This window comes from Hyperoodon ampullatus (genome assembly GCF_949752795.1).
Source record: "Hyperoodon ampullatus genome assembly, chromosome: 17".
In the NCBI taxonomy this organism is placed as follows: Eukaryota; Metazoa; Chordata; class Mammalia; order Artiodactyla; family Ziphiidae; genus Hyperoodon; species Hyperoodon ampullatus.
Window position 1 is genome coordinate 76,455,217 of NC_136930.1, and position 27,570 is coordinate 76,482,786.

The following is a 27,570-nucleotide window of genomic DNA, read 5'->3' on the forward strand; positions in this document are numbered from 1 at the left end:
GGAGGTCAGTGCCCGTCGAACCTTGAAATGCAGGGTTGTCCCTTACCCAGGGTGACCCTAGACTGGCCTTCAGTCTCTCTGAGCCTCGGTTTCTTCACCTGTAAAACGGAAATGGCCCCATGCTGCTCCGGGTGGCTGCGAGGGCTTCGCCGGTTGACAGGGACCCTCCTGGACGGGGCCTGGAGCATGGCAGGGCCACGGCATCCTCGAAATGTGGCATCCCGCTCGGGGGCTGAGCCCGGGGCCACCTGGCATGGAGAGCATGTTGGGGGAGGGGTGGGCAGCTGAAGCTGGTGGAGCTCCGGGGGTGGAGGAGTGGGATGCCCAGGGGGCCTTTCTCGGAAGAGCTGACCTGTACTGGTGCCTGTGAGGGTGCGCGGATGGGAGCCCTGTGCCAGGGTGGGCAGGCAGAGCTTTGGTCTCTGAAGGGTTCAAGGCTTTGTTTGGCAGGGGGCTCAGCAGCTGCAGTCAGAGGGGCATCTGGTGTCAGCCTGATCTGCACAGGAGGGTGAGACGCAGGCTGGCAGGTCGGGGCACCCCATCCGCACATCCCAGAAGAGGCAGCTGAGTCCGAGGGATCGGGAGCTGTCAGTGGCCACAGAGCCACCCACTGGCCATGGGACCAAGGGCAGGCTGCCTGGCCGCTGGGAGCCTCAGTTTCCTCCTCTGTCAGATGGCATAGTAGTGGGCTCTGGCTGATCCTGTGACCCCGTGAAGGCCTGGGCGTGGCTCAGAGGAGCATGCTGGGAGGGCGCGGGGGGCGGGGGGCTTGGCTGCTCCCCTGTGCTCACCTTCTCTCAGAGCCGTCACCACCTTCCTCTCTTCTCCCAGCCAGCTCTGGCCCCAGAGATGCTGAGTGGGCAGGGGCCGAGAGGGAGAGGGAGACTGCTGTCCTGCAGCCCATCACGCTGTGCCGACCCCTCTGAGTGCTTGCAACTGGGCCCTCGAGGGGCATGGGATCTGACAGGGAGACAAGCCCAGGCTGGAGGGAGGAGGTGCTCTGGGGGCTCAGCACCAGCCTCCTTCCTTCCAGGGGTAGCTTGGGAGACGGGCGCGAGGAGGAGGTGTGGAGGAGGGCTCTGAGGGCTGAGCAGGAGTTCCCAGCAGGCTCGGTGGGGAGGAGTGATGGTCGCCCCAGGGAGGGTGAGAAAGGCAAGAAGCAAGCGGGAGATCGGGTGGAGCTCAGAGGGCAGGCAGGGCTGGGGCGCGGACGCTGCAGGGAGGCCAGGGCCCGGGAGAGCTAGAGCTTCAGCCCGAGGTCAGTGGAGCTCGGTGGCTGGGAGGTGGTGGGCTTGGGTCCTGGAGGGATCCCAGCAGGCGTGAGGGCGGAATAACCCACCAGCAGGTGGGGTGGTGGCAGCGGAGAGCTGGGCTGAGGGTGGGGGTGGATGCTGCCTGTCTCCACCCGCGGAGTTGGGTGTGTGCGTGGGGCGTGGGGATTCGGTCTGAGCAGGCAGAGGCTGCTGGCATCTCGGGGTATGGAGTGGTCTCGGGACCGGAGTCCAGAGCAAGGCCCCCAGAGAGGACGGAAGAGAAGGGGTGCTGTGGTCACACCCCAGGAGCCAGGGAGGGGTTAGATCCCGGGGGGCATGGAGTGAAGGAAGATGAGACCCAGGCATCCCCCCACCCCCTGTGTGCAGCCAGAGTGTCAGGTCCCGGCTGTGCCGCTGCAGGCCTGTGACCACGGAGGGTTGAGTAACTGCTCTGAGTCACATCTGAGGGGGCGAGGCCACCTGCCTCAGAGCCTGGTGGGGACTGAACCTGTTGAGGTATTTACAGCATCTACACAGCCTGGCGTGTAGTAAACAGTCTGTAAGGCATAGTTGTTGGAGGCGTCGCTTCTGTGATGTGCCCAAAACTGGGCTACTAATCTGACCAGAATCAAGGCTCAGCGTGTGCCCGGGATCAGGGATCAGGCAGTGTTGGAGTAAGGCTCGTTCGCGTGGGTAGCTGTGAGCCACGTGTGGTGTTGGAGCGGAGACGGGATAAAGACAGCGTCCTAGAAAGGAAATCAGTGTTCAGGGCACATGAGCCATGTAAGAGTTGGGAGAAGATTGCAGGTAGGGAATTCACGTGGTGGAAATAGACAACAGCCACGTAAATGACAAACAAGTAAAGGTGGGGGGGGGAGGGGCTGGTGCCCTGAAGGGACTCAAGACAAGGTGACGGGCAGAGAGATGAGGGGCTGGCTCAGATTGAATGTCCAGCGAGAGCCTCTGTGCAGAGGTGACAGCCAAGCCGAGAGAAGAGCCAGCCGTGTGAAGGTCAGGGGAAGAGCGCTGGGTGGCGGGACCAGCACGTGCAAAGGCCCTGGGGTGGCACGGAGCCTGGCTGGGGAGCCAGTCTCCAGCAGGAGGCCGGCCTGCTTCTGCCTGATCTCTGTGTGGATTGGGACCGGTCTCACACCCTTAAGGTCTCCGGTCCAGCCCTCCCAACAAGACCTCGAGATCCCTGACACCCCTGCCCACAGTCCTGTTACCTGTTCCCTCCCCCACACTGTTGAGAACCTGCAGGGCTAGGGCTGTCAGAAGTGACGGATGAGCCAGGCGGAGAGGAGGGCGAGGGCACGGGAGGGCAGGTGGGCGAGCTGGCGGGCATGTGGCTGCCAGGCCTAATGAGGGCAGATGGAGGCAGATGGCCACGGAGGTCGGGGCCGGAGCCAGCCACGAAGCAGGCCTGAGCCACTTACTCGGCCACCCATGACTTGCGTGGCTGGCTGGGCCTCCGAGGTTACCTGGTGAGTTCAGGGGTGCTGGCCGCAACCCGGAGCCCCCCTCCTTCCCCGGGGCCCTCCAACTGCCTGTATGGAAACACAGAAGTTTGTGCTGGAGCCTCACCCGGGCCAGGCCCCCAGGGATCGCTGACTGCCTGGGTGACCTTGAACGACTTTCTCGATTTTCCTGGAGTCTGCCTTCCTGGTCTCCATTCATCCAGCCAGTCACATTGACCGAGCGTCCATGCTAGGCCTGGCGGAGGGGGGCTCACAGACATGAGGAGACCGGGCGGCAGGGACAGACAGGCACCCCCAGCCATGGCACAGGGCAGAGGGACAGCAGAGGGGCCTGGGGGCGGGAGGTGGTGCCTCCGGTGTGGGGAAGGGCGGTCCAGGCCTCGGATGGAGAGCACAGCACGGTCACCATGATGGGGGGGGCAGCTGTGTCAAGTGGGGTGGGCCCTGGGGTGCCCTGTGCAGGAGCCCCGGGACCTTAGGCTCCCTAGGAAGGTGGAAGGTTCCATCTGAGGGCGGAAAGGGCCACCGTGGCTTTAGGAAGTGGGTGGGAGTCGCGCTCTGCCACGTGCTGGGGTCAGCAGGGGTCTGAAGGGTGTCGGCCAAGTTAGACTTGGGACGGGCAGGAAGGCGTCAGCTCTGGGTGGGGGGAAGCCCGCGAGAAGCCCCTTGTCCCCTGGCCGAGCTCTCCCGTCATCTCCAGCCCCGGAAGCAGTGGATGCTCGCTCTCCCAGTCCCTCCGTTTCTCTTTGGGTTTTGGACACAGAGGGACCTGGGTCATTCCTCAGCAAGCACACGCGGTCCGCCAGCCGTGTGTGCTGGGCGCTAGGCTGTGGTGTGGCCGTGGTTCACACGGTCACGTCGGGGGGCACGCAGGGATGCGTAAGCAAGGACCAGCCGGTGCTTAGGGCTGCACTGGGCCACGTGGTGGGGAGCGGTGGGGTCCGTTGGCCCCTCTGGGAGGGGACAAGTGAAGACCAGAATGGCCCGAGGCACTGCCACGCGACGGCTGGGCAGGGCATCCTGGCAGAGGGAATGGCTGAGCCAGGCGCTGAGTGGGAACGAGGGGGCAGCCTGGTGCGGGGGGGTGGTCTCACGAGCTGAAGGGCGGGCCAGGCCTGGTGGCCTTTGGGGCCTTCAGACACAGCTTGGGCCGTGGTGGGGTGGCATGGGAGACTCTGAGAGTGGCTGCTGCTTGGGGAAGAGCCCGGGGGCTGGCCTGAGGGTGTGGGGGGCAGAGGGCCAGCCCAGAGGAAGGGGCCTGGCGGAGGGAGGAGGTGGACGAGCGCCTGGTGCAGGCTGTGGGTGGAGCGGGTGTCAGGGAGGGCCCAGGTCTGGAGGGGTGGGCGCTGAGTGCCCCGTTAGATGCAGCTGGAGCTTTGGGCCCCTTTCAGAGAGCGGTGGCTTCTGCCCACGGCTGGAACTGCAGGGCCACGGAGCCAGGGAGAGCTGTCCGTGGCGGGGCGCTGGGCCTGCTGCCTCCGTGACCTCACCTGTGACTCAGGGTGGGGGAGTCCTGCCCTGGGATTGGTGGGGGGCGTATTGCCAGGCTGGGCACACAACTGTAATTCTACCAGTGGGCCGGGGCGGGGCACAGACAAAGACCCTGCCCTCAGCAGGGGAGGAGACCCCTCCCTGGGGACAGCCCAGGCCAGAAGGTGCTGGCGTTGGGGGGCGCTCAGAGTGCTGCAGGAGGGCGGCCGAGGGCTGCTGGGCAGGGGCGCTTACGGAGGAGGCAGGGCTGGAGGGGGAAGGCTCCCCCGGCGTCCCCCGCAGCCTGCAGGGCCCTCAGTCTGCACGGCTGCCTGGGCCCCTCACCCTGTTCTCTGTCCCCGCCCCTGGAACCCGCCAGAACATGGAGAAGGTGACCGTGCCGTCGGTGACGCTCATCGTGGGCTGCGGCGTGTCGTCCCTGACCCTGCTCATGCTCATCATCATCTACGTCTCCGTGTGGAGGTGGTGCTTCCAGCGGGGCCAAGGGTGGGGAGCGGACGGTGCAGGCAGTTCCCAGGACGGGGCTGGCTGGGGTCGAGCCTTAGCCCTTCTCCCATCAAGGGCAGCTGTGGGGGGCGGGGACCCAGCATCCTTCCTCCCCAGCTTCCCAGTTAGCAGCGCCTGTCACTCCGTCGTCACCACCACCCCGCCCTCCCTGGCGGCTGTTCCGTGGAGGCTGCATGGCACTGATGGTGCGGGCACAGGTGCAGGCCAGCGATGCCAGGCCTGCCGGCTCCTGCCTGGCGCTGTGCCCGCACCACCGCTCACAGGTGCTGGCAGGTGCGCCCTGAGCCCACTCCCCAGCTGAGCACCCTGCCCCGTGACCACGGGGACCCCAAGATCACGACTTGCCTGCCTGTTGTCTGTTCTGTCACGTGGACGTGCAAGGTCACTCCCCAAGCCCGGGGTCAAGTGTCAGGATGGGGCCCTCTGCTGGGCTGCCTGCCCCACACCCCCTCCCCCAGGCCACAAGGCCTCGTCACAGACCCCTGTGCCCTGGGTGCTGTCTGACCAGCGTTGGCCCCTGGGGTGTGGGGCGACCCCGTCCCTGCCGGTCACCAGCCCTGGGGCGAGGGACACGTGTGCACAGACTCCCTTCCCCCAGCGTCCCACTTTGGGCCCGGAGGAGCAGGGGTTTGGGACAGTAGGACAGGGAGGGTCAAGCCAAGGTCACCCACCCAGCAGCCACCCTCTGGGCCCAGCCAGATTCCCAGTGTGTCAGCTCCAAGGGCAGCACTATGTCAGCCAGAGGCCAGCGAGGAGGGGTCGATGTGGCCATCGGGGGAGGGGTGGCCTCTGCTTTCCTGCCCCCCCCCACCCCATCCTGCCCAAGGGCAGAGGCACTGGAGGGTCAGCGACTCGGAAACATCCAGTGCCCCTCCCACCAGCCCCCACCCTGACCATCTGTCCTGAATCCCCTGGAGGCGTGCTTGGCCCCCTGGCCCAGCCCCTCCCCTGAGGCCGCTGTGGTTCTGAGGCTTTGGCCCACGGTCTTCAAAGCACCTCCTTCCCTGTGAGCTGTGTTCAGGACCCCATGGAGTTGGCGACCCAGAGAGGGAACGTGGTGGTGATGGAGCTGGAGATGGTGGGGAAGATGACGGTGCTGGTGCCAGCAGCGGTGCCTGCAGGGAGGAGGTGGCGCTGGCCGTAGTGGCCACAGCACCCCGGTTCTTGTGAAGCTGAGACCCTTTCGGGCTCTGATCATGGCCGCCCACCCTCTCCCACAGGTACATCCGCTCAGAGCGGTCTGTCATCCTCATCAACTTCTGCCTGTCCATCATCTCCTCCAACGCTCTCATCCTCATTGGGCAGACCCAGACCCGCAACAAGGTAAGCGGCCTCTGCTGCGCTGCGCGCGTCCCAGCGTCCCAGGTTGGGGGGCGCTGATGGCGGTGATGGTGATGCTCCACGGCAGAAGCCTAGACCCTGGGAAGCTTAGGGAGGAGGGTGCCAGGGCTATGCGGACCCCTTTGCTGTGCTTTGGCCGCGGCAGCCACGTGGCTCGGTCCGGGGAGGGCTGTCACCTGGCCAGGGCGTGGGGACTTGGTGTCTGGAGTCTCCAGCTGGACTGGCGCTTTGAGATGAGCCAGCTCAAGCCCCGGCCCTGGCCCACCATTGGTACCAGGCTGTCTGAGCTTGTCTGTACCTCGCTGTGCGGCCTCCGGGTGACCAGCTGCTGAGCGGGTGGGCTCAGACCGGGGCTTTTGGGTGGGCTCCTGCGGCATTTGGTGCCTGTGTGAGTGGGTGAGGAAGCTGGGGAGAGGGGTGTCTGTCCCTGGCAGTTGGTGGGTAGAGTCGCGCAAGCACCCACCAGGGCCGCGACGTACCACAGCACATCTCAGGGTGGTGGAGCGGGTGAGCGCTGGCTGGCGTCCTAGCTGGGGAGTTGATTTGGTCACTGCGCGGACGCTGGGCTCAGGCCCTCGCTGGGGCAGGCGGGGTCGGGGGGCTGGCGGGTCGGGGGGCAGGCGGGGTCGGGGGGCTGGCGGGTCGGGGGGCAGGCGGGGTTGCCGGGGCCGGCGGGGTCGGGGGGCAGGCAGGGTCGGGGGGCTGGCGGGTCGGGGGGCAGGCGGGGTTGCCGGGGCAGGCGGGGTCGGGGGGCAGGCGGGGTCGCCGGGGCAGGCGGGGTCGCCGGGACAGGCGGGGTCGGGTGAGCGAGCGCCTCTCCACCTCTCCCGCCGCGCAGGTGGTGTGCACGCTGGTGGCCGCCTTCCTGCACTTCTTCTTCCTGTCCTCCTTCTGCTGGGTGCTCACCGAGGCCTGGCAGTCCTACATGGCCGTGACGGGCCGCCTCCGGAACCGCCTGGTCCGCAAGCGCTTCCTGTGCCTGGGCTGGGGTGAGCGCCACGGGGCCGGCGGGCGGTGGGGCGCCCCTCTCTGACTCGGCCCTCCTCGCAGCCCCTGGCAGCTCTCTCTTCTCTAAGCTTCCCTCCAGGCCTCCACCCCAAGGGGTCGCCTCGTTGTGTTTGAATGTCAGGTGAGGGAATAACTCTGTGGTATGAGGACATCCCATCCAATATTTGGGCTACACTTACGATAGAAAGGTTTTCCTTTTTTTATCTGAAATTCAGACGTGGCTGGGCGTCCCGTTTTATTTGCTGATCCGGCACCCGCCCCCATTTCTGTGGGTCCTCATCCTTGTCCACCTCCTGTCCCCTTTCTCACATGCTCAGTGTCACCCTCTGTTCAGGGGCTTCAGAGGTGCGTTTTGTTCCCCTTCCTGAGACAGGCAGGGCCTTGGATGGGGGGGGACCGACGCCCTTTCTTTCTGCTCCTCCCCTAGGGCTCCCTGCGCTGGTCGTGGCCATTTCTGTGGGATTTACCAAGGCCAGAGGGTACAGCACCATGAACTAGTGAGTCAGGGCGGGGTGGGGACGTGGTGGAGGCCACACGGCTCCCCCAGACCCTCCCACTGCCCTAGAAGGTGAGGGCTGGCTGGGCACCCATCTCACAGATGAGAAAGTCAAGGCTGGGCGAGAGTGAGGGCCCCGGGAGCTGGAGGCCGGGCCCTGGGGAGGCACCCTGCCTCCCATCAGCCAGCTCCTCCCGGCAGTGGTCAGCGGGGTCAAGAGAAACAGGGCTTGGGGCGGTTGGAGCCCTCACTTCCTCCTTCCATGGCCTTGGACAGGTGCCTTAGCCTCTCAGAGCCTCAGTTTCCCCATCCGCACGATAGGGGATGCACCCCTGCACCAGTGTGGGGATAAGGGGGGCTGTATGGCCCCTGGGCAGGGCAGGGCAGGTAGGGGTGCCTATTTCACAGATGAAGTCACTGAGGCCCTGAAGGGTCGGCTGGGCCAGGTCCAGGGGCCTTGAATGCCAAGCCAGGAAGCTCGGGGTTACCCTGGAGGCCATGTGGCTTCCCAAAATGGGGGGAAAGGAGCCAAGGCCTGAGGAGCCATGGATGTGGATGTGGGGAAGAACGGGGCAGCGGGAGCCAGGAGGAGGGGCTGACAGGGCTGTGCAGGCCTGGCCCACTGTGGAGCCCCAGGGGGACAGGATGTGACCAGGCCCTGAGGCACCCCCCTGCACTCGAACGAGGACCCGTGGGGTGAGTACTGGGAAGGAAGTGTGAACACCATCCCCAGGGCTGAGAGGAAGGAGCGCCCAGCCTGCTGGGCTCGGGGACGCATCAGGAGGAGGTGTGGTGTCGCAGCGGGATTCTGAAGGGTGGAGAGCTGTGCACTTGGCACACGGCGTGGCACAGGGAGCTCAGGGCAGAGGACACAGCACGTGCAGGAGGCAGAGCAGCCTTCACTGGGCTCAGGGCCCCTGTGGACTGCCCTGGCCGGTGTCCAGGAGATGTGGGGAAGTCAGGCTGGGGCTGGTGGCCGAGTTTGGTGGAGGGCCCAGGTCATCGTGTGAGCAGGGGGCCTGATGCAGAGGGCCTGGGTTGAGGGGGTGGGTGGAAGTCCAGGCCGGGGACCCAGCCCAACATTTCGGCATGATGTCAGGAAAGAGGGTCTGCACGTGAGGTTGGGGAGGGTCTGTGAGGCAAGTGGGGGAGCCCAGGCCTGGGGGGAGAGTCGGGGGAGGGGGACGGTCAGGGTACCTTCCTCTGGCGGCCTGGCCCTCTGCTGTGTGGTCCCCGGCTCTGGACCTGCTTCTTCATCCGTAAACTTCGTCTGTCAGCTGCCTGGGGGCTCCCGTGGGTTCTGAAGCTAAAGAAGGTGCGGTCACCTGGCTGTCTTCTGCCACTTGTCAGCGACACACTGCCCTCCTGGGAAGCTGGTGGTGCCCAGTGTGTGTGTGACTGGATGGGGGCTCACGCCTGGCCGCTAACCAGCCTGTCTCCCTCCCCAGCTGCTGGCTCTCCCTGGAGGGGGGACTGCTGTATGCCTTCGTGGGACCGGCCGCGGCCGTCGTGCTGGTACTGACCCCCATCCCGACATCCCAGGCTGAGCCCCTCGCCTCCCCCTGGCTCGGACTTGGGTTTTACCTGCTGCCCCATCAGGGTTGCCCTGGCCACCAGGGGTGGGTGGTGTCCACAGATCACCCCCCTGACCTGCCGCAGGGGTGCAGAGCGGCTGGGCTGGCGGCCTTTTGTTTCTCTGAGCACATTTTGCCTGATTGCTGGACACCGGCTGTGTACCTGCCAGGAGGTCTTGCGGATTTGATGAGCGAGTGACCATAGGGCAGGGAAGGCGGACAGACGGATGCCCGGGGCAGCAGGGGCACGGCTAGGCCTGGGGCTTTTCCCTCGATGGGGCCAGCCCGTCACCCCCTGGAGGAGGGAAGCACCTCCCCTTGCTTGACCCTCAGTGGGTTTTTTTTCTGCTGTGCCCGCGTCCGCTTGGTGAGGGTTGAGAGTGCCACATGCACACAGGGTTATTGTCCCCCGGTTACGGATGAGCAGAGGGAGGCTGGGGGGTATCGATGGCTTCTGCCAGGCCTGGCTCGGGGCCCATCTCGCCCTCCCCTCCCGCCTGCCCCCAGGAGAGGGCATCGCGTCTGCAGAGTCCTGCTGTCTGGGCAGGGCCACACCTCCTTGCTGTCATATCCGAGCCAGGCTCGGGCGCAGGCTGGACAGGGCAGAGGGAAGTGAAGCCCAGGGCACCCAGGGGAGGCTGAGCCTGCAGGGGGCACGAGTTGGGGGAGCCAGTGGGGGGGTGGAGTTAGTGGGCAGAATCCGTGGGCCAGCCCCAGCCAGAACCAGCTCCTTTATTCCTGGAAGACAGCGGGCAGGGAAGCGGCAGCGTGCCGGGCATTTGAATGCCACTAGGCAGTGGGCCGGGCCTTCTAAGGGCAGGCGCCCCAGGAGGGGCAGGAGCGGGGGTTTCAGAGGCAGGAGCCCCCCACGGCCCTTCCCACAAAGCATCTGGAGGGCAGGGCCGGTCCTGACCCGCCGTGCGCTCCTGCCCGGGGCTCCTCCTGTAACATGGGGACACGCCGGGAAAGGCAGGCACAGAGCCTGCTGCAGGCGGGGCGACGGCCACTGATGTCCTGCCCTCTCCCGCCCCAGCGCTGTCACCCTGGAAAGCTGCTTTCGCCCGGACGGCGGGAGGCAGGGCTGGGGTGTGCGTGCGGCCACGAGCTTGGCTCTGTGGGGCTGCGGGGAGTCGGCCTCCCCAGACCTCCGGGTCCAGGGACCCATGGAATCCCAGTCCCCGCCTGAGACGCAGGAATGTGGCTGGGGGTCAGGCAGCCTCTCTGCAGAGTGGAAACCCTAGGGGAGTGAGGATGGGAGCTGGGAGCCCCCTTCACCCAGGCAAGGAGGCCAGAGGGGAGGGGAGACCAGGGCCTGCGGGCCGTGGAGGAGGGGGCTGGCTGGGGCGCTGGGGCGGCTTCTCTTTGTCTGGCCGCAGTCTGCGGAGCAGCAGGAGAGTGGCCTCAACGCCCAGAAGCACGTCCAGGGCCGGGCGCCCAGCGGTGGGGGATTGAGGGAAGGCACCTGTGGGGCGGCGGCCCTGGGTTAAGGTCCCTAAAGGGCTGCGCGGTGCGGAGAGCAGCGTGGCTCAGGCAGAGCCTGGCAGGAGGTGTCCCGAGGTGGCGTCAGGTCCGGCTTGAGCTGGGCGAGCTCGTGTGTGGAAGGCGCACGAGTTGCAGGGACGCTAAGGAGGGGACGCGGGGCGAGCCTCGGTGTGGGCGGCGGCTGGGCTGGAGGTCCCCCGAGGTCCCCTCTGTGGTCTGAGTGGGACAAGTGCCCCGGCAGCGTGGTTCGGCCAACCCGCTCGCGTGTTTGACTGCTCTGGTCAGTCCCGCTCTGGACAGGGACAGGCTCACCGTGACCCCAGCCCAACCTCTGGCCTCTGGACTCCATCCCAGATGGAATCCCAGCTTCATAAACTGCCGACCCCAGTGGGGATGGCCATGGGCCTAGGGACCCATCACGTGGGAGGCTCGAGCTGCAGTGCCCAGCCCTGGGCGGGGTGGGGGGGACCGTGTGGCACAGAGAACCCCACCTAGTGGCTGGGTCTCTGGAAAGAGACGGTGGGGTAAAGGGACGACAGCGTGAGGGCAGCCGACAGAGCCCCCGGGGTCTTTGCCTCCCCCCGGAGCCCCCCTCCTGACCTGGGGGCCCCCCCACAGCCGCTCCTCCCCGCCCTGCAGGTAAATATGGTCATCGGAATCCTGGTGTTTAACAAGCTCGTGTCCAAGGACGGCATCACCGACAAGAAGCTGAAGGAGCGGGCAGGGTAGGACCGGCCGCCACGCCACCCCGCACCTGGAGTCTAAATGACCCCGAGCCCAGCTGCCCTCGAGCCCCACCCCCCTCCCGAGCAAGTAGGAAACGGAGGCGTGGAGGGCTGCGTGGCCAGCCCCGCGTTGCTCTGCGCCTCAGTTTCCCCATCTGCCCCATGACAGAGCAGGGACTCCGTAAGTTCTCAGAAACGGTGGAACTGATCGCTCTTGGAGACCCCAGGCCCACCAGAGTGGTGGGAGGGTGCCCCGGGCTTCTCCCTTCCCCACTGTGGGGTTGGGTGACCCTGAACCAGGACGTGCCCATCCTTGTGATGCCTTCAGCATGGGGACAATGCAGGGGCCGGGCCGGATGTTCCTCCCACCTGGGAGCCTGAGCTCAGAGAGGGCAGTGCCTGGCCGGAGGGCACACAGCACTGCAGGTGGGCGGTCCTGAGTGGCTGTGGTGCCCAGCCCTGGGTGAGGAGCAAGCTTGGAAGGGTGCTTCTCCAGCTGCCAGGGGACAGGAGCACCCTGGTCTCGGCAGCCCTGCCATCACGGATGGGGGCCAGCTGTGGGCTGGGACAGGCCCCCTCTCTCCTGCCCCAGCACTGAGCCGTCCTCACCTCGCCTCTGCCCGCTGCTCTGTCTGTCCCTCTGCCCTGGCTGGTGTCTGTGTGGGGGTCCCCACGCCCTCCTCCACCTCCCCTCCGTGCCAGTCCTGCTCGGTTTCTGTCTCATTGTCTCTCTCCCTCCCCCTCTCTTCCTGCTCTTGCTTTTCCCCGGGAACAAAAGCTTCTGGAATCCTTCCCCTTGGGTCCCTGGTGGGTTCTGTCCTGGTTAGAAACTTGCTTTGGGGGAGGAGTGTGACCCTGGAGAGCCTGCGGTGGCTGGGAGCCTGTCCTGGCCGTCTGCGGGCCTGCGTCCTACACTCTCTGGGCCTCTTCTCTGTGTCTGTGAACTGGGGATTGGCAGGCTCGTCCCCCCAGCCCAGCCCAGCCCACACTGCCACCCACACGTGCTCCCAGAACAGTGGGTCACACACGGAGGAGGCCCCGGGGTGCGCACAGGGTCAGGGCGCCCGTGAGGCGCAGCGCGCCCACCCTGTGGCACTGTCTCGTTTGCTCCCTGCAGTAACTCTTGAGGCAGGGTCTGCTGTCTTGTTCCCACTTCACAGCTGAGCAGACCAAGGCTGAGGCCTGGGAGTGGCTGGTAGAGCAGGGCTGGGCTGCTAAATTAGAGCCCAGTGTGTCCGGGCGGCTGCCTGCCCCGTTGGGCCCCTTCCCCAGGCGCAGCGGTGCCACGGCTCGGAAGCTCGCGCGGACCCGCCTGTGAGGCTGCAGCAGCCCTGCTCCCACCCAGACAGGAGGCACCCCGTGGTCTCTGTGCCCACGCGCACGGGCACACACGCTCAGGGCTGGCAGGGAGGCCACTGCCCAGGTAGCTCACAGACGCCACCGTTGACCATCTGGCGAACCCCTCGCTCCTTGGCGGGGGCAGTGCCTGGTCAGACCAGATGTGGGCGGATCAGAGGGAAGGGACAGTGGCTGCGCCCAGGTGTCCTTTTTCGTGTGAATGTGGGCGGATAGTGTCACCCTCCCACTGGACGTGGACGCACATGGTCCCAGCCCTGCGCTGCCCTCAGGCCAGCAGCGTCCAGCCACAGGGCCAGCACCCTGCTCTCCACCCCTGCCCCCGCCGGGCTCCGGGTGCGTCAGGTGGAAAGAGGCTCGAGGACCCCGTCCCCGCCCACAGCGCCCCGGGACCCTGTCCCCGCCCGGGGGGGCTCGGGCTGGACGCCACCTGGTTGCTTTTGCTGTCCCCGCCCCCCCAGTGTCTGCGAGAACAATTTTGCTTTCGTTTCAGTCTTTTAATTTCACTTGCAGTCAGCTGCCCCGGGCCCCCCTCGGGCGCGCCCTCACATGTGCCGAGTGTGGAGCCCTCTCTGCGGCCGACGCCACCTCCGAAGCCGCCAGTAACGCCATGTTAGTGCCGCCCATCGCCCGCCCGTCCGCCCGCCCGCCGGGCTCTGCTCGCCTCAGTCACATTTTGTTTGTTTTCAGCTTTTTCTGTCATTTCTGTCCTCTCTGCCGTCCACCCTGGGGGGCCTAGGCAGCCCCTGCCCGCCCTCCCCGTGCTCTGGCACCTCGTTTCCTGCCCTGACCCCACCCCTCCCCGGTCAGGCTACCCCCGTCCATCCCCCGGGGCCTCGCAGTACCAGACTGACCGGAGGGCAGGGAGCCGGGCCAGGCCTCGGGCCGCGAGAACACGGTCAACTGGTGGCCGTCGTCAGCGTGTGGTCACGCTGGGGTCGCAGCGCTCCGCGTGAGTGTGCAGGAGTGCAGCGTGTGTGCGTGTGCCTGTCGGTCATGAATTTGAACGTGAGCGCAAGAGGCAGGCGCGGCCTTGGAAACAGGACGTGCTGGGGCAGCTGGCTTGTTCGCTGACCCCGGGCCACCACCAGGGGTCTGTGAGCGGGGCAGGGCCAGTGCGGCCTGGGGTCCAGGTTGGATGCCAAATCCGGAGGGACCTTGGCTCAGATGACCCGAGAGTGGTCGTCTTGTCCCCAGACACACAGGTCCCCTGGGACCCTCCTGTTTGCTTCCTGGGATTCAGGGGCCCCGTGGAGAGGGCACTCCTGGCCGCGGGGAGTGAGTGAGCAGAGGTGGACACGGTTCCGGGGTGGGGACTTGTCCGGTGGAGCCAGAAACCTCCGGGAGGGTGGGCTGCTCCTCCGTGCTGGGGTCCACGGCCCAGACGCCCTGGGTCTCCTTTGTTACCCACGCAGGCCTGTGGGGTGGAGGACACAGCCTCCCAGCAGCCCTGCCTGCCCCCCGCCCCCATCCACACTCAAAGCCCCTCCCCCAGAGGCATCTGAGTTTCCAAAGGGGGCGGGTGGTGCAGCTGCCGGGCCTCCCCCCACCCGCCTCCTGTCCTCCCCAGCAGTCACGCCTGGACCTGCATGACCCCTCCACAAGGCCCTCTGCAGAAATGTTTCAGAAACTGCAGAGGCTGGGCTGCAGGAATTTGAATAATTTACGGGTCCCCAAGCCCCGGCCATCTGCCAGCCTGCTGCAGCATCAGGCAGTAAATGCCAGGCCTCGGGCCCAAGGGAAGATGACTCACAGTGAGATGAGAAGTTTTGGTGGGGGAGGTCTGCGCCTCTTGCTCAGAACACGAGGAGCTGTGTCCAGGGCTCTGGCTAGAGCAGGCCCACTTTGGAAGGGAGGAGACAGACTGCAGCGCCCCACCTGCCATGGTGGGGACACTGAGGGCCGGGCTGCCGTCACGGGAGGGCTCCCTTCTCTCAGGCCCTGTGCTAGGTGCGGCACAGCAGGTATGGAGGGGAGAGTGCCCGCAGGTGCAGGTACCCCGCCCAGGAGGCGTCCGCCTGGCTCGCCTGTCATCAGTGCCGGGGGGCAGCAGGGCCCTGGAAGGGGAGGCGAGGAGAGCGGTCCGAGGTCTAGTTCTGGAGCCCGTGCTGTGCCCAGGGAAGAGGCGTGGGTGCTTCAGGGTGACCCTCGGCTCTGGCCTGAGCCTCCGGGCAGGGGGCCGGAGAGCCATCCCCTGAGCTGGGCAGGCCTTGGGAGGGCCAGGGTTAGAGGCTGCGTCCTGGAGGAGATACGGGGCTGGCCCTGGGTTGGGGGACCCCGGTCACAGAGACGAGCTGAGGAGGAGATGGAGGGGGACGTGGAGGCCCAGGGCCCTGCCTGGGGGGCGTGAGGGCAGAAGTTCCCCGCGGGGCTGGGCCCCTTGCAGGTCCAGTTGCAGGGGTGAAGCGGCTTCAGTGGCGGAGCCAGGCTGGAGAGGGTGGAGAAACAGAGTGTACAGTCTGGGGGGGACCTCTGCCCCCGCCCCGGTCAAGGCCCCACTGGTTTGGGGGGGTCCTTGACCTGGCCGGACCCCCAGCCCCGGTGCCCCCAGCTCCTTCCTGGTGGCCTCCCCGAGTTTCTGCCCCACCTGTTCCTGCCTCTCCTTTTGACCAGGGTGATCCATGAGGGAGGAGGGGGTCCTGATGCCCCCGCCCCTGGGGAGAGTGGCAGGAACGCCAGGAGCCCCTGCAGGCGGTCACCGGCCCGGGGGCAGAGCTGACCCTGGCTGTGGTCCTCAGGCCGCAGTGGCCCTGAGAGTGGTGGTAGCGGTGGGGACGGGGCGGGGGTGGGTCAGGCAGGTTTTCCGACACTGTACTCCGGGCATCCTGCTGGTGTGCTTTCTGTGCCCACGCAGCCCCTTGACTGGCATAGTGTCCTTGCTGTGTGGACCAGGAGACAGGCTCAGAGTGGCCATGTGTGTGGGTGGTGCAGGGAGGGGCCGGCTGCAGAGGGCCACGCCTGCCTTGGGGGTGCTCCTGGAGGACTCCTTGGAAGAAGGGGCGAAGGCGTCGGAGCAAGGGCAGGTCCTCCCCGGGGGAGGGCAGAGCAGGGCCCGCCAAGAGGAGGAAGCGCCTGTCGTCTCTGTTCCTGTCTGTCTGTCCGTCCGCCCCATGCCCTCCCCGCCTGGCCCTGTCTGTCTGTCTGTCATCTGTCTTCTCTCCTCACAGGTTTCCTCCTTCCTTCTCCCTGAGGAGTTCTCTGGTTTCCCCCCCACCCCCCCTTCTCTCTGTCCAGAGCTCAGAGGCCTCACCAAACGCCCTCCCCTGTGGCCATCTTGCAGTTCTGGCCCTGGACCCCTGGCTGGGGGCCTGAGGGCTCTGGGAGGAGAAACCTCTTCCCCCTTCCCCCAGCTCTCCCCCCTCCCTCCAGGGTGCCTCGCTCCCTGGGGCCTCCTGGACAGTCAGGAGCCTTCGCCTTCCAGAGATCTCGCCCCCACCCTCACTGTTGCCCAGCCCATTGGGACCACCGTCCTGAGTCCCCAGCCGCCCTGGGAGCCCTCGGGCTGGGGGTGTTGGCGCAGAACTCTGCTCCCCAGGAGAGGCGGCATCGGGGCTGAGTGGGAGACGGTGTCTAAGGGGATGGGGAGGAGAGGGTGCAGCCCAGGGCAGGGAAGGCCCAGTGCGGCCCCAAGGGAGACGTGCCCCAGGTGGGACGGGCAGCCTGGCCCCGGCCCCAGCCCCGGGGAGGGAGTTGGGCTGAGGCCAGGTCCCGGCCTGGGTGGCCCCTCCCAGGGGCAGGGCGTGGGCGGCAGGGCAGCCCTCATGCCGCCCGCCCGCCGCCCCGTCCGCAGGGCCTCACTGTGGAGCTCCTGCGTGGTACTGCCGCTGCTGGCGCTGACCTGGATGTCGGCCGTGCTCGCTGTCACCGACCGCCGATCCGCCCTCTTCCAGATCCTCTTCGCCGTCTTCGACTCGCTGGAGGGCTTCGTCATCGTGATGGTGCACTGCATCCTGCGGAGAGAGGTGGGCCGGCGGGTGGGCAGTCAGCCTTCTCCAGGCGCCACCTCCCCACGTGCCGCAGCGGGAAGGTTCTGGGAGGAGGCCGGCCAGCGGGGAGGGGCCGCTTCCTTGGCCCGGACTCTTCCGCAAAGCTGGACTTGGGTCCAGCATGCGGCCAGGGCTGCCAGGAGCGGTCACTCATTAAGGTGACAGCTTCTTCTAGAAGACGCCCTGGTGCCCCGCACTGGCTCAGACCGAGGTAGTGGGTGGGCTCTGTCCTCCCAGGGCCCAGGGGCATGGGAGCCGCCGGAGGTGGGAACAGCTCTTGTGGCAGCTGAGACCCCCGTTCTGGCGTTTTCTGGGCTTCTCCAGGAGGTGCAAGAGAAGGTTTTTACCAAACCGTCCCGACTGCCCCCTGACCGGTAGCAGTGACTCGGGATGGGCCGCTATGTGAGGCGGGTGGGAATGCGAAAAACCACGCCCCTGGACGTCGGTGCGTGGGAGTCCACTTAGGGGTCGTGGGGAGAGCAGGGAGGAGCACAGGGCGGCCGAGGGGCGTGAGGCCGGAGCGTCCCCGGATGCCGAGGAAGAGTCTGGAGTGGACGACTGGTCATCTGTCTGCTGAGGCAGCGCTGCCCACCCAGCCTCCCCTGCCTGGAACTTCCCGTCCAGGGGGTGGACACCAGGGCCCTGGCCTGGGGGCCTGCACAGCTGAAGATGGGGATGCCACGCTGGGAACAGCTGGGTCCCCCCGGCTCACAGCTGGAGGAGACGGGCCACCCCTCTCCAGGGGCTCCCATTGCAGGAAAGACAGGAGGAGTGAAGACCTGGCGTTTCTCATGTGGAAACGGCGTTTCCACCACCTGCAAATGTCCAGCCGGTCCCGAGCATCCACTCTCAAGTCCTGAGGGCCTGAGGAGAGTCTCCCCGGGAAAGCCGCGGATCTGCCAGCACCGGAGCCACGGGGACGGCCCAGGAGGAGGCGACCTCACAGACCCACGTGGACGCCCTCGTGCCCCCGGCCCCCAACCTCCTCGCATTAGGGAGCCTCAGGACAGCCCCCCAGAGCAGCTACTGCCTGCTCCCCTTGGACAGACGGGGCAGGAGGGGGGCTGACCCAGGCTCGTGGTTCTCAGCTGCCTCGCTTCTGTGAAGCAAGACCCACAGCTGGGACAAAAGGACACCCCGAGAACAGAAAGAGAGCCTGTAGGAATTACAAATACCAGAGCAGAAATGGAAATGCTCAGTAGACGGGGCAGACAGGGGCCGTGTCCCTGAAAGGAGGGAAGGTGCAAATCGGAAAGCGATTAGAAGGTGGAGTCGGGTGGAGGAGCCCCGAGTGCGAACAGGAGGCGCAGAGGGAGGGCTTGCCGGGTGCCAGCACGGACGCGGGGGTGTCTGGAGCTCCGGGCCGCTCCATCGGGAAACGAGAAGGTGGGGTCGGGATAAAGACCCCAAGCACGCCCGCGGGGGCTGGGCCAGAGGACACAGGGGCCAGACTTCTCCGCCTGCCCTCTATGAGCTCCAGGGTCCTGTGTGCAGGGGCTGCGCTCAGGGACCCTGCCACCTGGGCCAGCTCGGCCGTGCTGGGGAAGACGGGCCATGAGGGGCAGACAGAGGCTGGCCCTGTGGGCGCGGACCGTTCCAGCAGGTGGACAAGCAGGGTCCTCGTCTGCGCCAGAAGAGCCTGGATGTCCTGAGGGGGGCAGAGTGGGGACACTAGGCATCGGGGAACCTCAGCTGCTGTTCAGGCCAGCGGAGGACGTGCTTTCAGGTCTGCCGTCCCCTGGGTGGAGGCCCACCCCTGCTGGGCACGTGGCAGGGCTTAGCGGGTGTTTGCCAGCTGGGTCAGCAAGTGCAAGGATGGGAGGAAGGCACACCTGTGGTGGGTGTGCTCTGAGTGTCCGGGGCTCTGAGGCCAGCAAGACCCTGGCCCTGCCTCTGACCAAGTCCCTCACAGCAGCACAGGCTCAGTGTCCGGGGTGAGTGGGAACAAGTCCGGGGGTCCATGGTGGGTCTACTGGGAGCCCTCCTCTCAGGTCTCCCCACCTTCACTCAGGACGCCTCCTCCAGGACGCCTCCTCCAGGAAGCCCTCCGTGCTCAGCCCACCCCACCCTCCGTGCTTTAGCGGCCTGCACCTTCGTTTATTCCCTTTGCTTCCCTCCGTGACCTCTGAAGCATCAGCTCCCCGAGGACAGGCCCTTTGCTCACTGCTGCCCCCGGTGCCCGGCGCTGTCCATGGCAGGTGGAGGTGCCGCCCGTGGCTCTTGCCCGCATTGACCAGCAGCGTCCCTGGATAAGCGGGTCTCCTCCTCCTCCTCCTCTGGCGGCTCCTTTCTGTTGACCAGCTCTGGGCTGGCTGCTCGCGTGGCCCCTCGCTTGGAGCCTCCCTTACTAGCCCCTCTGAGAAGTCCGAGGCTGTCATTGTTCATTTCCCTTTGATGGAGCCCGCTGCTCTCAGTGATAAGGGAGTGGGGGCCTGACCCCAGCTTGCCCCAGACATTCGGGGATGTGCAGGCCACGGAGACTCAGGACAGGTCTGGACACCCGGTGACCCACTTAGGCCAACGGTGGGCTCTTAACGACAGATTCCAGCTAGGAGGGCCTGCAGCGTATTCTCAGGGGCTCAGAGCTCCATGTTTTTGAGTTTTCACCCAAAACGGGCATAGAGAGGATCTCAGAGGTCAGAGGAGAGGCTGGGCCCAAAGGCTGGCTGCTGGCAAGGCTGCCCCGAGCCGCTGTCCCTTTTCCAGCTCGCAGATGAGCCTGTGCCCTTGGGAGCACCCCCTCCCGCACTGCAGGCCCTTCTCCACGGCACGTGGGCACGTGGGCCCGTGTGCATCCGGGGCAGGGCTGCCCCTCGCTGAAATGCCGCCCTGGTGGGACTCGGCCTCACCTTCCTGGCATCGCGGTCACGGGGGGCGGGCTGGCCGTCGACCGCCTCTGCTCTCCCTCCCTAGGTCCAGGACGCTGTGAAGTGCCGCGTGGTGGATCGCCAGGAGGAGGGCAACGGGGACTCGGGGGGCTCCTTCCAGAATGGCCACGCCCAGCTCATGGTAGGGCTCGGGGCCGGGACGCAGGCTGCCCCTGCTTGGCACCCCCACTGGGCGTCTCCACCAGGCCCCAGCAGCCCAATTAGGAGGACCTCCAAGCCCAGTTTAAGGTTGGGGAAACGGAGGCTCGCCAAGGTGAAGTCCCCGGTCCAGGGTTTGGGGATGGGCAGGGTCCAGTTGATGAGGGATCTGGGCGGGGCTGGCATCCACCCCAAGCTTACCCCCTGGTACCAGCTGTGCCCTTTGGCCAGACACCACTCTCTGGGTGTCCGGCCCTCATCTCGGCTCCTGCCCCACTCTGTATGTCTTCCACGCTTCTCCTTGCCCTCCACCCGGGATGGGCCCTAGCTTGTCCACTCCCCACCCCACCGTAGCCTTGTCCTCAACCAGATCCTCTAAGGACCTGACTCCCTGGTCTTCTGGCATTACACACACTGTCCAGCGCCAGGCACAGCACACCCTTGTCTGCTCCTGCTGCCCACTTTGTAGGTGTCACCTCCAGGCAGCCCTTCCTGACCCCCATCAGGCCACCTGTTCAGACCTTGGTAACGTCCTGGGGGAATTCCCTGTGCTGTCATTTGATGCCTGCTGCCCGCTGGGTGCCCCCTGGCAGGTGGGAGGTGCTCCTTCAGTCTTTAGGGTGCTGGCCACCTCATGACGGTTGTGAGGGTCACAGGCAGGGCCTTGGCAGGAGCCAGCGGCCAGGCTCAGGGAGGCGTTTTCAAGGGTGAGGCAGGGGCCCGCGGTGAGAGGAAGCCAGGTTCTGGACCTCCTGACACTTCTCCTGGCCTGATCCCTGACTTCTGGGCAAAGATCTTGTGATCTTCACGACCACGTCTGCGTTTGCCAGGAAGGAACTTGCAGGCTTGACTAAGGGCCCCGCCATCCCCTGAGGCCCCACAGTCCCTGGAGGAGGCCACCGCCCAGCCTGGGGTGGCCGGAGCTGGGTTCCCCAACCGGCCGAGCTCCCTGAGGGCGGGGCCGAGGTCACCCACTTGCGCCTCCCCCAGCTCCTAGCCTGGGACGGGGCAGGTGCTGCAGCAGGGACCACGGCCACTGCTCCAGGGGCAGCTGGTCCCGCCCTGGCACTGGACATTTGCGTCCCGACCCCACTCTGCCTCTGCTGGGCCAGCTGGCCTCCATTTCCTCGTCCCCAGGGCTGTGGTGAGGACCAAAGGGGTGACGTGGGACATGCCCCCGTCCCGGCACATCAGTGGGTGGTGGTGGCCTGGGCAGCAGGGGCTCTGGCGTGGGGCCCTCTGTGTGTCCCGTCCCATTGGAGGGACTCGAGGCCAAGGGCATGAGTGAGCTGTGCCTAACCCACGGATGCACTGGAGGGAGAGCGTGCGCACACGTGCGTGCACATTCACATGCCCACAGCTGTGCACACGCGGCACACGGGGGTTCACCTTGGGTGAACACGTCAGCCCATGGGCACCCTTGAGCCTGTGCACACCCTTGGCCCTCAGGAGCGTGCGCGTGCGCGCGCGCGCGCACACGGCACCACACGCGCCCCTCCGAGGTGTGGCTGCAACTCCAGGGTGGCCCCTGCCCGCAGCCTGCAGGCAGCGTGGTGCGCGGGGCAGCAGCCCAGCCCTGCCCGCTCGCCTTCGGGCTCACCCTGCCCCGTCTCTGCCTTGCAGACCGACTTTGAGAAGGACGTGGATCTGGCCTGTAGATCAGGTGAGCGCCTGACAGGTGAGAGCGACAGGTGGCCCTTCCCCGGGCCCACTGCCTTTTCTTTTCTCCGTGCGTCTGTCTGCTTGTCGGCTTGTTCATCCTCATCCCACCCCCGCCAGCCACCTCCATGCCTCCCATCCCCCAGCCGCTCCCCTGAGGCTGCAGGCAGGTCTGTGGGGGCAGGAGCAGAAGCCTCCAGAAGACTGTCCTGGGGCTCAGGCCTGGCAGGTGCGTAGCACGTCCAGTGGTGGTGGTGGAGCCCTTAGCACTGGAAGGAACCACCTGGGGCCTCCCCCGCCCCAGCCCTGGCCCTCTCCTCTCCCTCAGCACGCCCCTATCCCTCAGCCCTCCAGCCTCCTTGTAGGGACAATGAGGCTGGGCCAGCTCTGTGAGTCCCGCCCCCCGTCCCGCCTCCACCCCTCCCCCACCCGGCCTGCCCTCCCTCAAGGGCCCATGTTCTGTGTTGCCTCCTTTTCTTCACTGTTACTCCAACCATGGAGGAGGGGCTGGTCGAGCTTTCAGATTGGGGGCCGTTAGTGGAAGCAGGAGGAAAGCAGTGAGAAGGACCCACTGCTGAGCCCTAGGCTAGCCATGAGCTTCCTGGAAGCAAGTGCAAAAAGGGAATCAATTGCCTAATAAAAGGAAGCTGTCTAGGCATCATTTTTTTATGAGTCAGGTGTTTGGGGCAGTGAAAGGCAGTGTCTGGGGCTGTGGACGACTAACTGGTTTTGGTTCCTCTGGTCTGTCAGGTATTTGTGGAGCATCTTTTCTAGAGATAGCCACGGGGAGGGGCTTACAGCCCTGGGTGGGGAGTGTCTGCTGCTGCCAGGTGGACCCCAGGAAGCCTTCCTTGAGGAGGTGACCTCTGGCTTGGGCTGGACAGGAGGTGAACAGAGCGTCCTTCCTGCCCCATCTTAGTCTTGTGTGCTCTAGCCAACCCCCCTGAGAGGAGAGGTGACCCCAAGACCTAGGGGCCTTTGGGGGCTTGGGCCCAGCCCTGTGTAGTACCAGCCTCCCTGAGCCTCCAGTTCCTTCCTCATTAGTAACATGGCCCAGCCTGGCCCTTGGCCTCGAGAGGAGCAAGCGGCCGGCAGCTCTGGGTGGGGACCACAGACACAGCCAGGTGCTGGGTGGACAGAAGGCAGGGACCGGCACAGGGCAGCTGGGGGCCCCGGCGAGCGCACAGGAGGCCTCCTGCAGGTGGGTCTGAGCAGGGAAGGCCCGCGGGGCTCAACACTGGCTCTGACATAGACAGCCGGAGGGAAGGGACACACAGGGGAGAGGCACCGAGGGAGGGAGCCTTTCCTGACTCTGACCCTGACCCTGATGCGAGGGGCGGGAAGCAGGTTTGGCAGGGAAGATGGTAGGTTCGTTGGGCCACAGGGACTGGGGGCAGAGCAGGACTGCAGACCTGGGTGCTGGTGTTCGCATCTGGAGGGTGGAGAAGAGAAGAGGCCCGAGACCCCTGGCCATCGGGGAGGCGGAGGAGGAGGACCAGGGCGGGCAAGTGACCAGCGGCCTGGGCAGCTCGGAGGGTGTGTGCCGAGGAGGTGGGCTGCGGGGAGCAGCTGATGAGCGCTGGAGGCCGGGTGAGGGTGTGACGTGGGAGCCTGTCCACCCAGCAGTGCCAGCGTGGGGAGGGTTTCCAGAGGATCAGCCCTGAGTGGGCTGTGGACTGCAGCTCTGGGCCCTCTGCGGGCCAGTGGAGGCTGAACTGACTGGCAGGGGCGAGCCGGGCGGTGCGCAAGCCCGAGCCCAGGTCAGAGGTCCAGGCAGCCTGGTCCCCATTGCAGAACAGAAGAGAGGCTGGGCCCCCGGGAACGGCTGTCCCGCCCGCAGCGAGGGGCTGGGTCCCCACACTTCCAGGCGGCCCGGGCCGCCTCTCACTTGCCCTTCCCAGCTACTGTGGGTGGAGGTCATTTGTTCTCTTGTGGGGAGGACAGGGAGGCGCCCCTGCGTCCCAGCCTTGTTTGAAAGGACAGAGAAGCGCCAGCTGCTGCAGCACCGAACACAGGGCGGGTGCCCAGATCCGCTAGCAGGTCAGAGACAGCGGGACCCGGAGCCCCTCCGCCTCCGGCCGCCCTGACGCCCCTCGCCTGTTCCTACAGTGCTAAACAAAGACATTGCGGCCTGTCGCACGGCCACCATCACGGGCACACTCAAGCGACCGTCTCTGCCCGAGGAAGAGAAGCTGAAGCTAGCCCACGCCAAGGCGCCCCCCAATTTCAACAGCCTGCCGGCCAACGTGTCGAAGCTGCACCTGCACGGCTCGCCCCGCTGCCCAGGCGGCCCCCTGCCCGACTTCCCCAACCACTCGCTGACCCTCAAGAAGGACAGGGTGCCTAAGTCGTCCTTTGTCGGCGACGGGGACATCTTCAAGAAGCTGGACTCGGAGCTGAGCCGAGCCCAGGAGAAGGCCCTGGACACGAGCTACGTGATCCTGCCCACGGCTCCATCCGTGCTGCGGCCCAAGCCCCAGGAGGAGCCCAAGTACAGCATCCACATCGACCAGATGCCCCAGACTCGCCTCATCCATCTCAACATGGCGCCCGACGCCGGCCTCCCCGCCCGCAGCCCGCCCTCCCGCCAGCCCCCCGAGGCGCCCCCCAACCAGCCCCCCCCGCCCCCGCCCCCGCCGCCCCCGCCCCCTCAGCAGCCCCTGCCCCCGCCCCCCACCCTGGAGTCGGCACCCCCCAGCCTGGGGGAGCCCGGGGAGCCCGCTGCCCACCCGGGGCCCAGCACGGGGACCGGGACGAAGAATGAGAACGTGTCCACCTTGTCCGCGAGCTCCCTGGAGGTGAGCGCAGCCTGGGGGGCTAGCGGACAAGGGACAGGTGCATTGTGGGCACTGCGGGTTTGGGCGGTGGCTCCACAGGTGGGGCTGGCAGCCAGCCTCAGGGAGCCCAGGCCTGGGAAGCCCGGGGGCCGGCATCACCCCTGTTGGAATGAGTCCTGTTGGCAGGAAGGGAACCTGAGGCCTGTGTAGGGGAGGGCTTGCCTTCCCCTTCCCTTCCCCCTCCCCTTCCCCTTCCCCTTCCCTTCCCCTCCCCTCCCCCTTCCCCTTCCCCTTCCCTCCCCCTTCCCCTTCCCTCCCCCTTCCCCTTCCCCTTCCCTTCCCCTTCCCCTTCCCTCCCCCTTCCCCTTCCCTCCCCCTTCCCCTTCCCCTTCCCTTCCCCTTCCCCTTCCCTTCCCTCCCCTTCCCTCCCCCTTCCCCTTCCCTCCCCCTCCCCCTTCCCCTTCCCTTCCCCTTCCCCTTCCCTCCCCCTTCCCCTTCCCCTTCCCTTCCCCTTCCCCTTCCCTTCCCCTTCCCCTTCCCTCCCCCTTCCCCTTCCCCTTCCCTCCCCCTTCCCCTTCCCTCCCCCTTCCCCTTCCCCTTCCCCTTCCCTCCCCCTTCCCCTTCCCCTTCCCTCCCCCTTCCCCTTCCCTCCCCCTTCCCCTTCCCCTTCCCTTCCCCTTCCCCTTCCCTCCCCCTTCCCCTTCCCTCCCCCTTCCCCTTCCCCTTCCCTTCCCCTTCCCCTTCCCTTCCCTCCCCCTTCCCCTTCCCTCCCCCTCCCCCTTCCCCTTCCCTTCCCCTTCCCCTTCCCTCCCCCTTCCCCTTCCCCTTCCCTTCCCCTTCCCCTCCCTTCCCTTCCCCTTCCCTTCCCCTTCCCCTCCCTTCCCTTCCCCTTCCCTTCCCCTCCCTTCCCTTCCCCTTCCCCTTCCCTTCCCCTTCCCTTCCCCTCCCTTCCCTTCCCTTCCCCTTCCCTTCCCCTTCCCCTCCCTTCCCTTCCCCTTCCCCTCCCTTCCCTTCCCCTTCCCCTCCCTTCCCTTCCCCTTCCCCTTCCCTTCCCCTTCCCTTCCCCTTCCCTTCCCCTTCCCTTCCCCTTCCCCTCCCTTCCCTTCCCCTTCCCTTCCCCTTCCCTTCCCCTTCCCCTCCCTTCCCTTCCCCTCCCTTCCCTTCCCCTTCCCTTCCCTTCCCCTCCCTTCCCTTCCCTTCCCTTCCCCTTCCTCCTCCCCTCCCCTTCCCCCTCCCCTTCCCTTCCCCTTCCCCTTCCCTCCCCCTTCCCCTTCCCCTTCCCCTTCCCTTCCCCTTCCCCTTCCCTTCCCCTTCCCCTTCCCCTTCCCTTCCCCTTCCCCTTCCCCTTCCCCTTCCCCTTCCCCTTCCCCTGCGGGCGAGTGGCAGGGCTCTGCCTCAAGGGGGCAGCATCTACCTGTCCTCCTGCCATGCTCCCCGCACCCCCGGGCCTGCTGGGCCACCGTGACTGGGAGCTTGCGCCTGTGCTGAAATGGCCACTTGTCAGGTGGTCGCCCTCGGTGGTGGTCTCACCCATCACATAAGGGCTCAAGAGCTTTCGGCCTGGACACTGAGCTGGACTTGAAGCTGCTTGAGTCTAATTCCTTCCGTGGTTGGGCAGTCAACGGCAGCCAGGCCCCTTAGACCAACCTAAAACCTGCAGTTGACCCCCGAGCCCTGCTCAGCCTGTAGGACAGGGGCTCAGAGATGGCAGGGGTGGGGAGCAGCCGGGCCCAGCACCCTCGGGGAGCCCCACCCTCCCCAGGCTGGGCTCCCACCTCCTGGCTCGTAGCCTCTGGTGAATGCAGCCCCGGGTACCAGTTCTGTGGCCGGCCAGCAGTGCCACGGCCCTGTGTCCAGGTCTACTCGTCCCTGGGAGCGTGTCCCGGGCCGCCTGAGCTGGACACCCTTGCCCAGCCCTGGCACTGGCCTCAAGGTGGCACAGTAGGTGAATGAGGGCTCACCCACAGCCTGCCCCTGCCTTCTGGGTCCTTGGGCTTCTGTTTCCTTACGTCCAGTGGCCCTTCTTTCTGTCCACCCTCTTCCTCCAGGGCCCCCGGCTGGGCTCCCGGTGTCTCCGGGCGGGGGTGGCCTACAGGGGGCTTGGGCACTGAGACCGATAGCTTCAGTGCAGTCAGCGGTGTGTCTCCCGGGGCCTGGCCAGGACCAACGGTGGGCAGGGGCGAGGGCGTCCCGGGCCTCCCTCATCCTCAGGCAGGAGCTCGTGGTCGGGCGATTGGGGGGAACTGCTTGCGACCGTGCACAAACCCCTTCTCCCCACAGCGGCGGAAATCGCGCTATGCGGAGCTGGACTTTGAGGTGGGTCCTGGTGTCCCCTGTCCCAGTTACCTGGGCCCAGCCCTTCCAACAGGCAGGGAGGGGCTGGGGAGGAGGACCCTGCCCTGACGGGGAGGCCAGTCCCCAGGAGCCTACGCTGGGCGGGGGCGGGGCAGGGCAGCCCCTCTCCTGGTTCAGGACCGCCGCCCCTCCTCCCCCTGCAGAAAATCATGCACACCCGGAAGCGGCACCAGGACATGTTCCAGGACCTGAACCGGAAGTTGCAGCATGCCGCCGAGAAGGACAAGGATGCGCTGGGCCCGGACAGCAAGGTCTGGAGGGCGGGGCTGAGGGTGGGGAGGGGTGGGGGGCAGGGTCTCAGGGGCGGAGCCTGGGCGGGGCTGTGGGACAGCCCTTAGGTAAGCTCTACTCTCCTTCCTCCGGCCCTACTTCATTCATTCATTTGTTCCTTCACTCAACCTTTCCCAAGGACTGGCCTGACCCAGCCCATGCTAGACCCTGGAGGGACAGGACAGCTGGATGGGTCTGTCCCAGGGGCCATCTAGAAGCTGGGTTGTGGCTGGGCTGGGGGAGCCTGGGTAAGGCCGCCCCCCAGCAGCGGGCAGCAGCCAAGCGAGGGGTGCTGGGTGGGAAGGGCCCCCAGCTGCCCTTCCCTGCAGGCCACCCCAGCTCACCCAACGGCAGGGGTCACAGCCCTCGCGCGGTCCAGGAAAGGCTCTGCGCCCACGCTCACCCGTCTGTGCCGCGGTCTCCTTGCCGCCCTCACCTGCCTGTCTGGTCCCTTCCTCACTATCCACCTTCTTTTCTCCACTCCCCATCGGTTCTGCTCTGTGTCTCTACGTGGGGCCCTCACCCCCTCCACTGCCCGCCGGCCAGCAGCCAGAAAAGCAGCAGACGCCCAACAAGCGGCCCTGGGAGAGCCTCCGAAAAGCGCACGGGCCACCCGCGTGGGTGAAGAAAGAGCTGGAGCCGCTGCCGCCGTCGCCGCTAGAGCTGCGGAGCGTGGAGTGGGAGAAGTCGGGCGCCACCATCCCGCTGGTGGGCCAGGACATCATCGACCTCCAGACCGAGGTCTGAGTGGGCGGGCGGCGGCCACGCACCGGGCCACGGAGGAGG

The 27,570-nt window shown here is 66.5% G+C and overlaps 1 protein-coding gene across 3 annotated transcripts in view; it reads left to right on the plus strand.

The window, feature by feature from the left end:
• Window positions 1-27,531, plus strand: part of ADGRB1 (adhesion G protein-coupled receptor B1) — a gene marked incomplete at both ends in the record, with an annotated part of 70,116 nt that extends 42,585 nt beyond the window's left edge. The window contains 13 exons of one of the 3 annotated variants that reach the window (XM_079722220.1): window positions 4,581-4,684; window positions 5,950-6,052; window positions 6,909-7,059; window positions 7,506-7,575; window positions 9,023-9,089; window positions 11,270-11,355; window positions 16,502-16,673; window positions 19,611-19,706; window positions 21,347-21,401; window positions 23,492-24,180; window positions 26,440-26,475; window positions 26,658-26,765; window positions 27,334-27,531. In XM_079722220.1, the coding sequence (XP_079578346.1) occupies window positions 4,581-4,684; window positions 5,950-6,052; window positions 6,909-7,059; window positions 7,506-7,575; window positions 9,023-9,089; window positions 11,270-11,355; window positions 16,502-16,673; window positions 19,611-19,706; window positions 21,347-21,401; window positions 23,492-24,180; window positions 26,440-26,475; window positions 26,658-26,765; window positions 27,334-27,531 (1,935 nt within the window). The remainder of the gene's footprint in view (window positions 1-4,580; window positions 4,685-5,949; window positions 6,053-6,908; window positions 7,060-7,505; window positions 7,576-9,022; window positions 9,090-11,269; window positions 11,356-16,501; window positions 16,674-19,610; window positions 19,707-21,346; window positions 21,402-23,491; window positions 24,181-26,439; window positions 26,476-26,657; window positions 26,766-27,333) is intronic. The other 2 variants (XM_079722221.1, XM_079722222.1) reach the window with 2 other exon arrangements.
• Window positions 27,532-27,570: the final 39 nt, after the last annotated feature.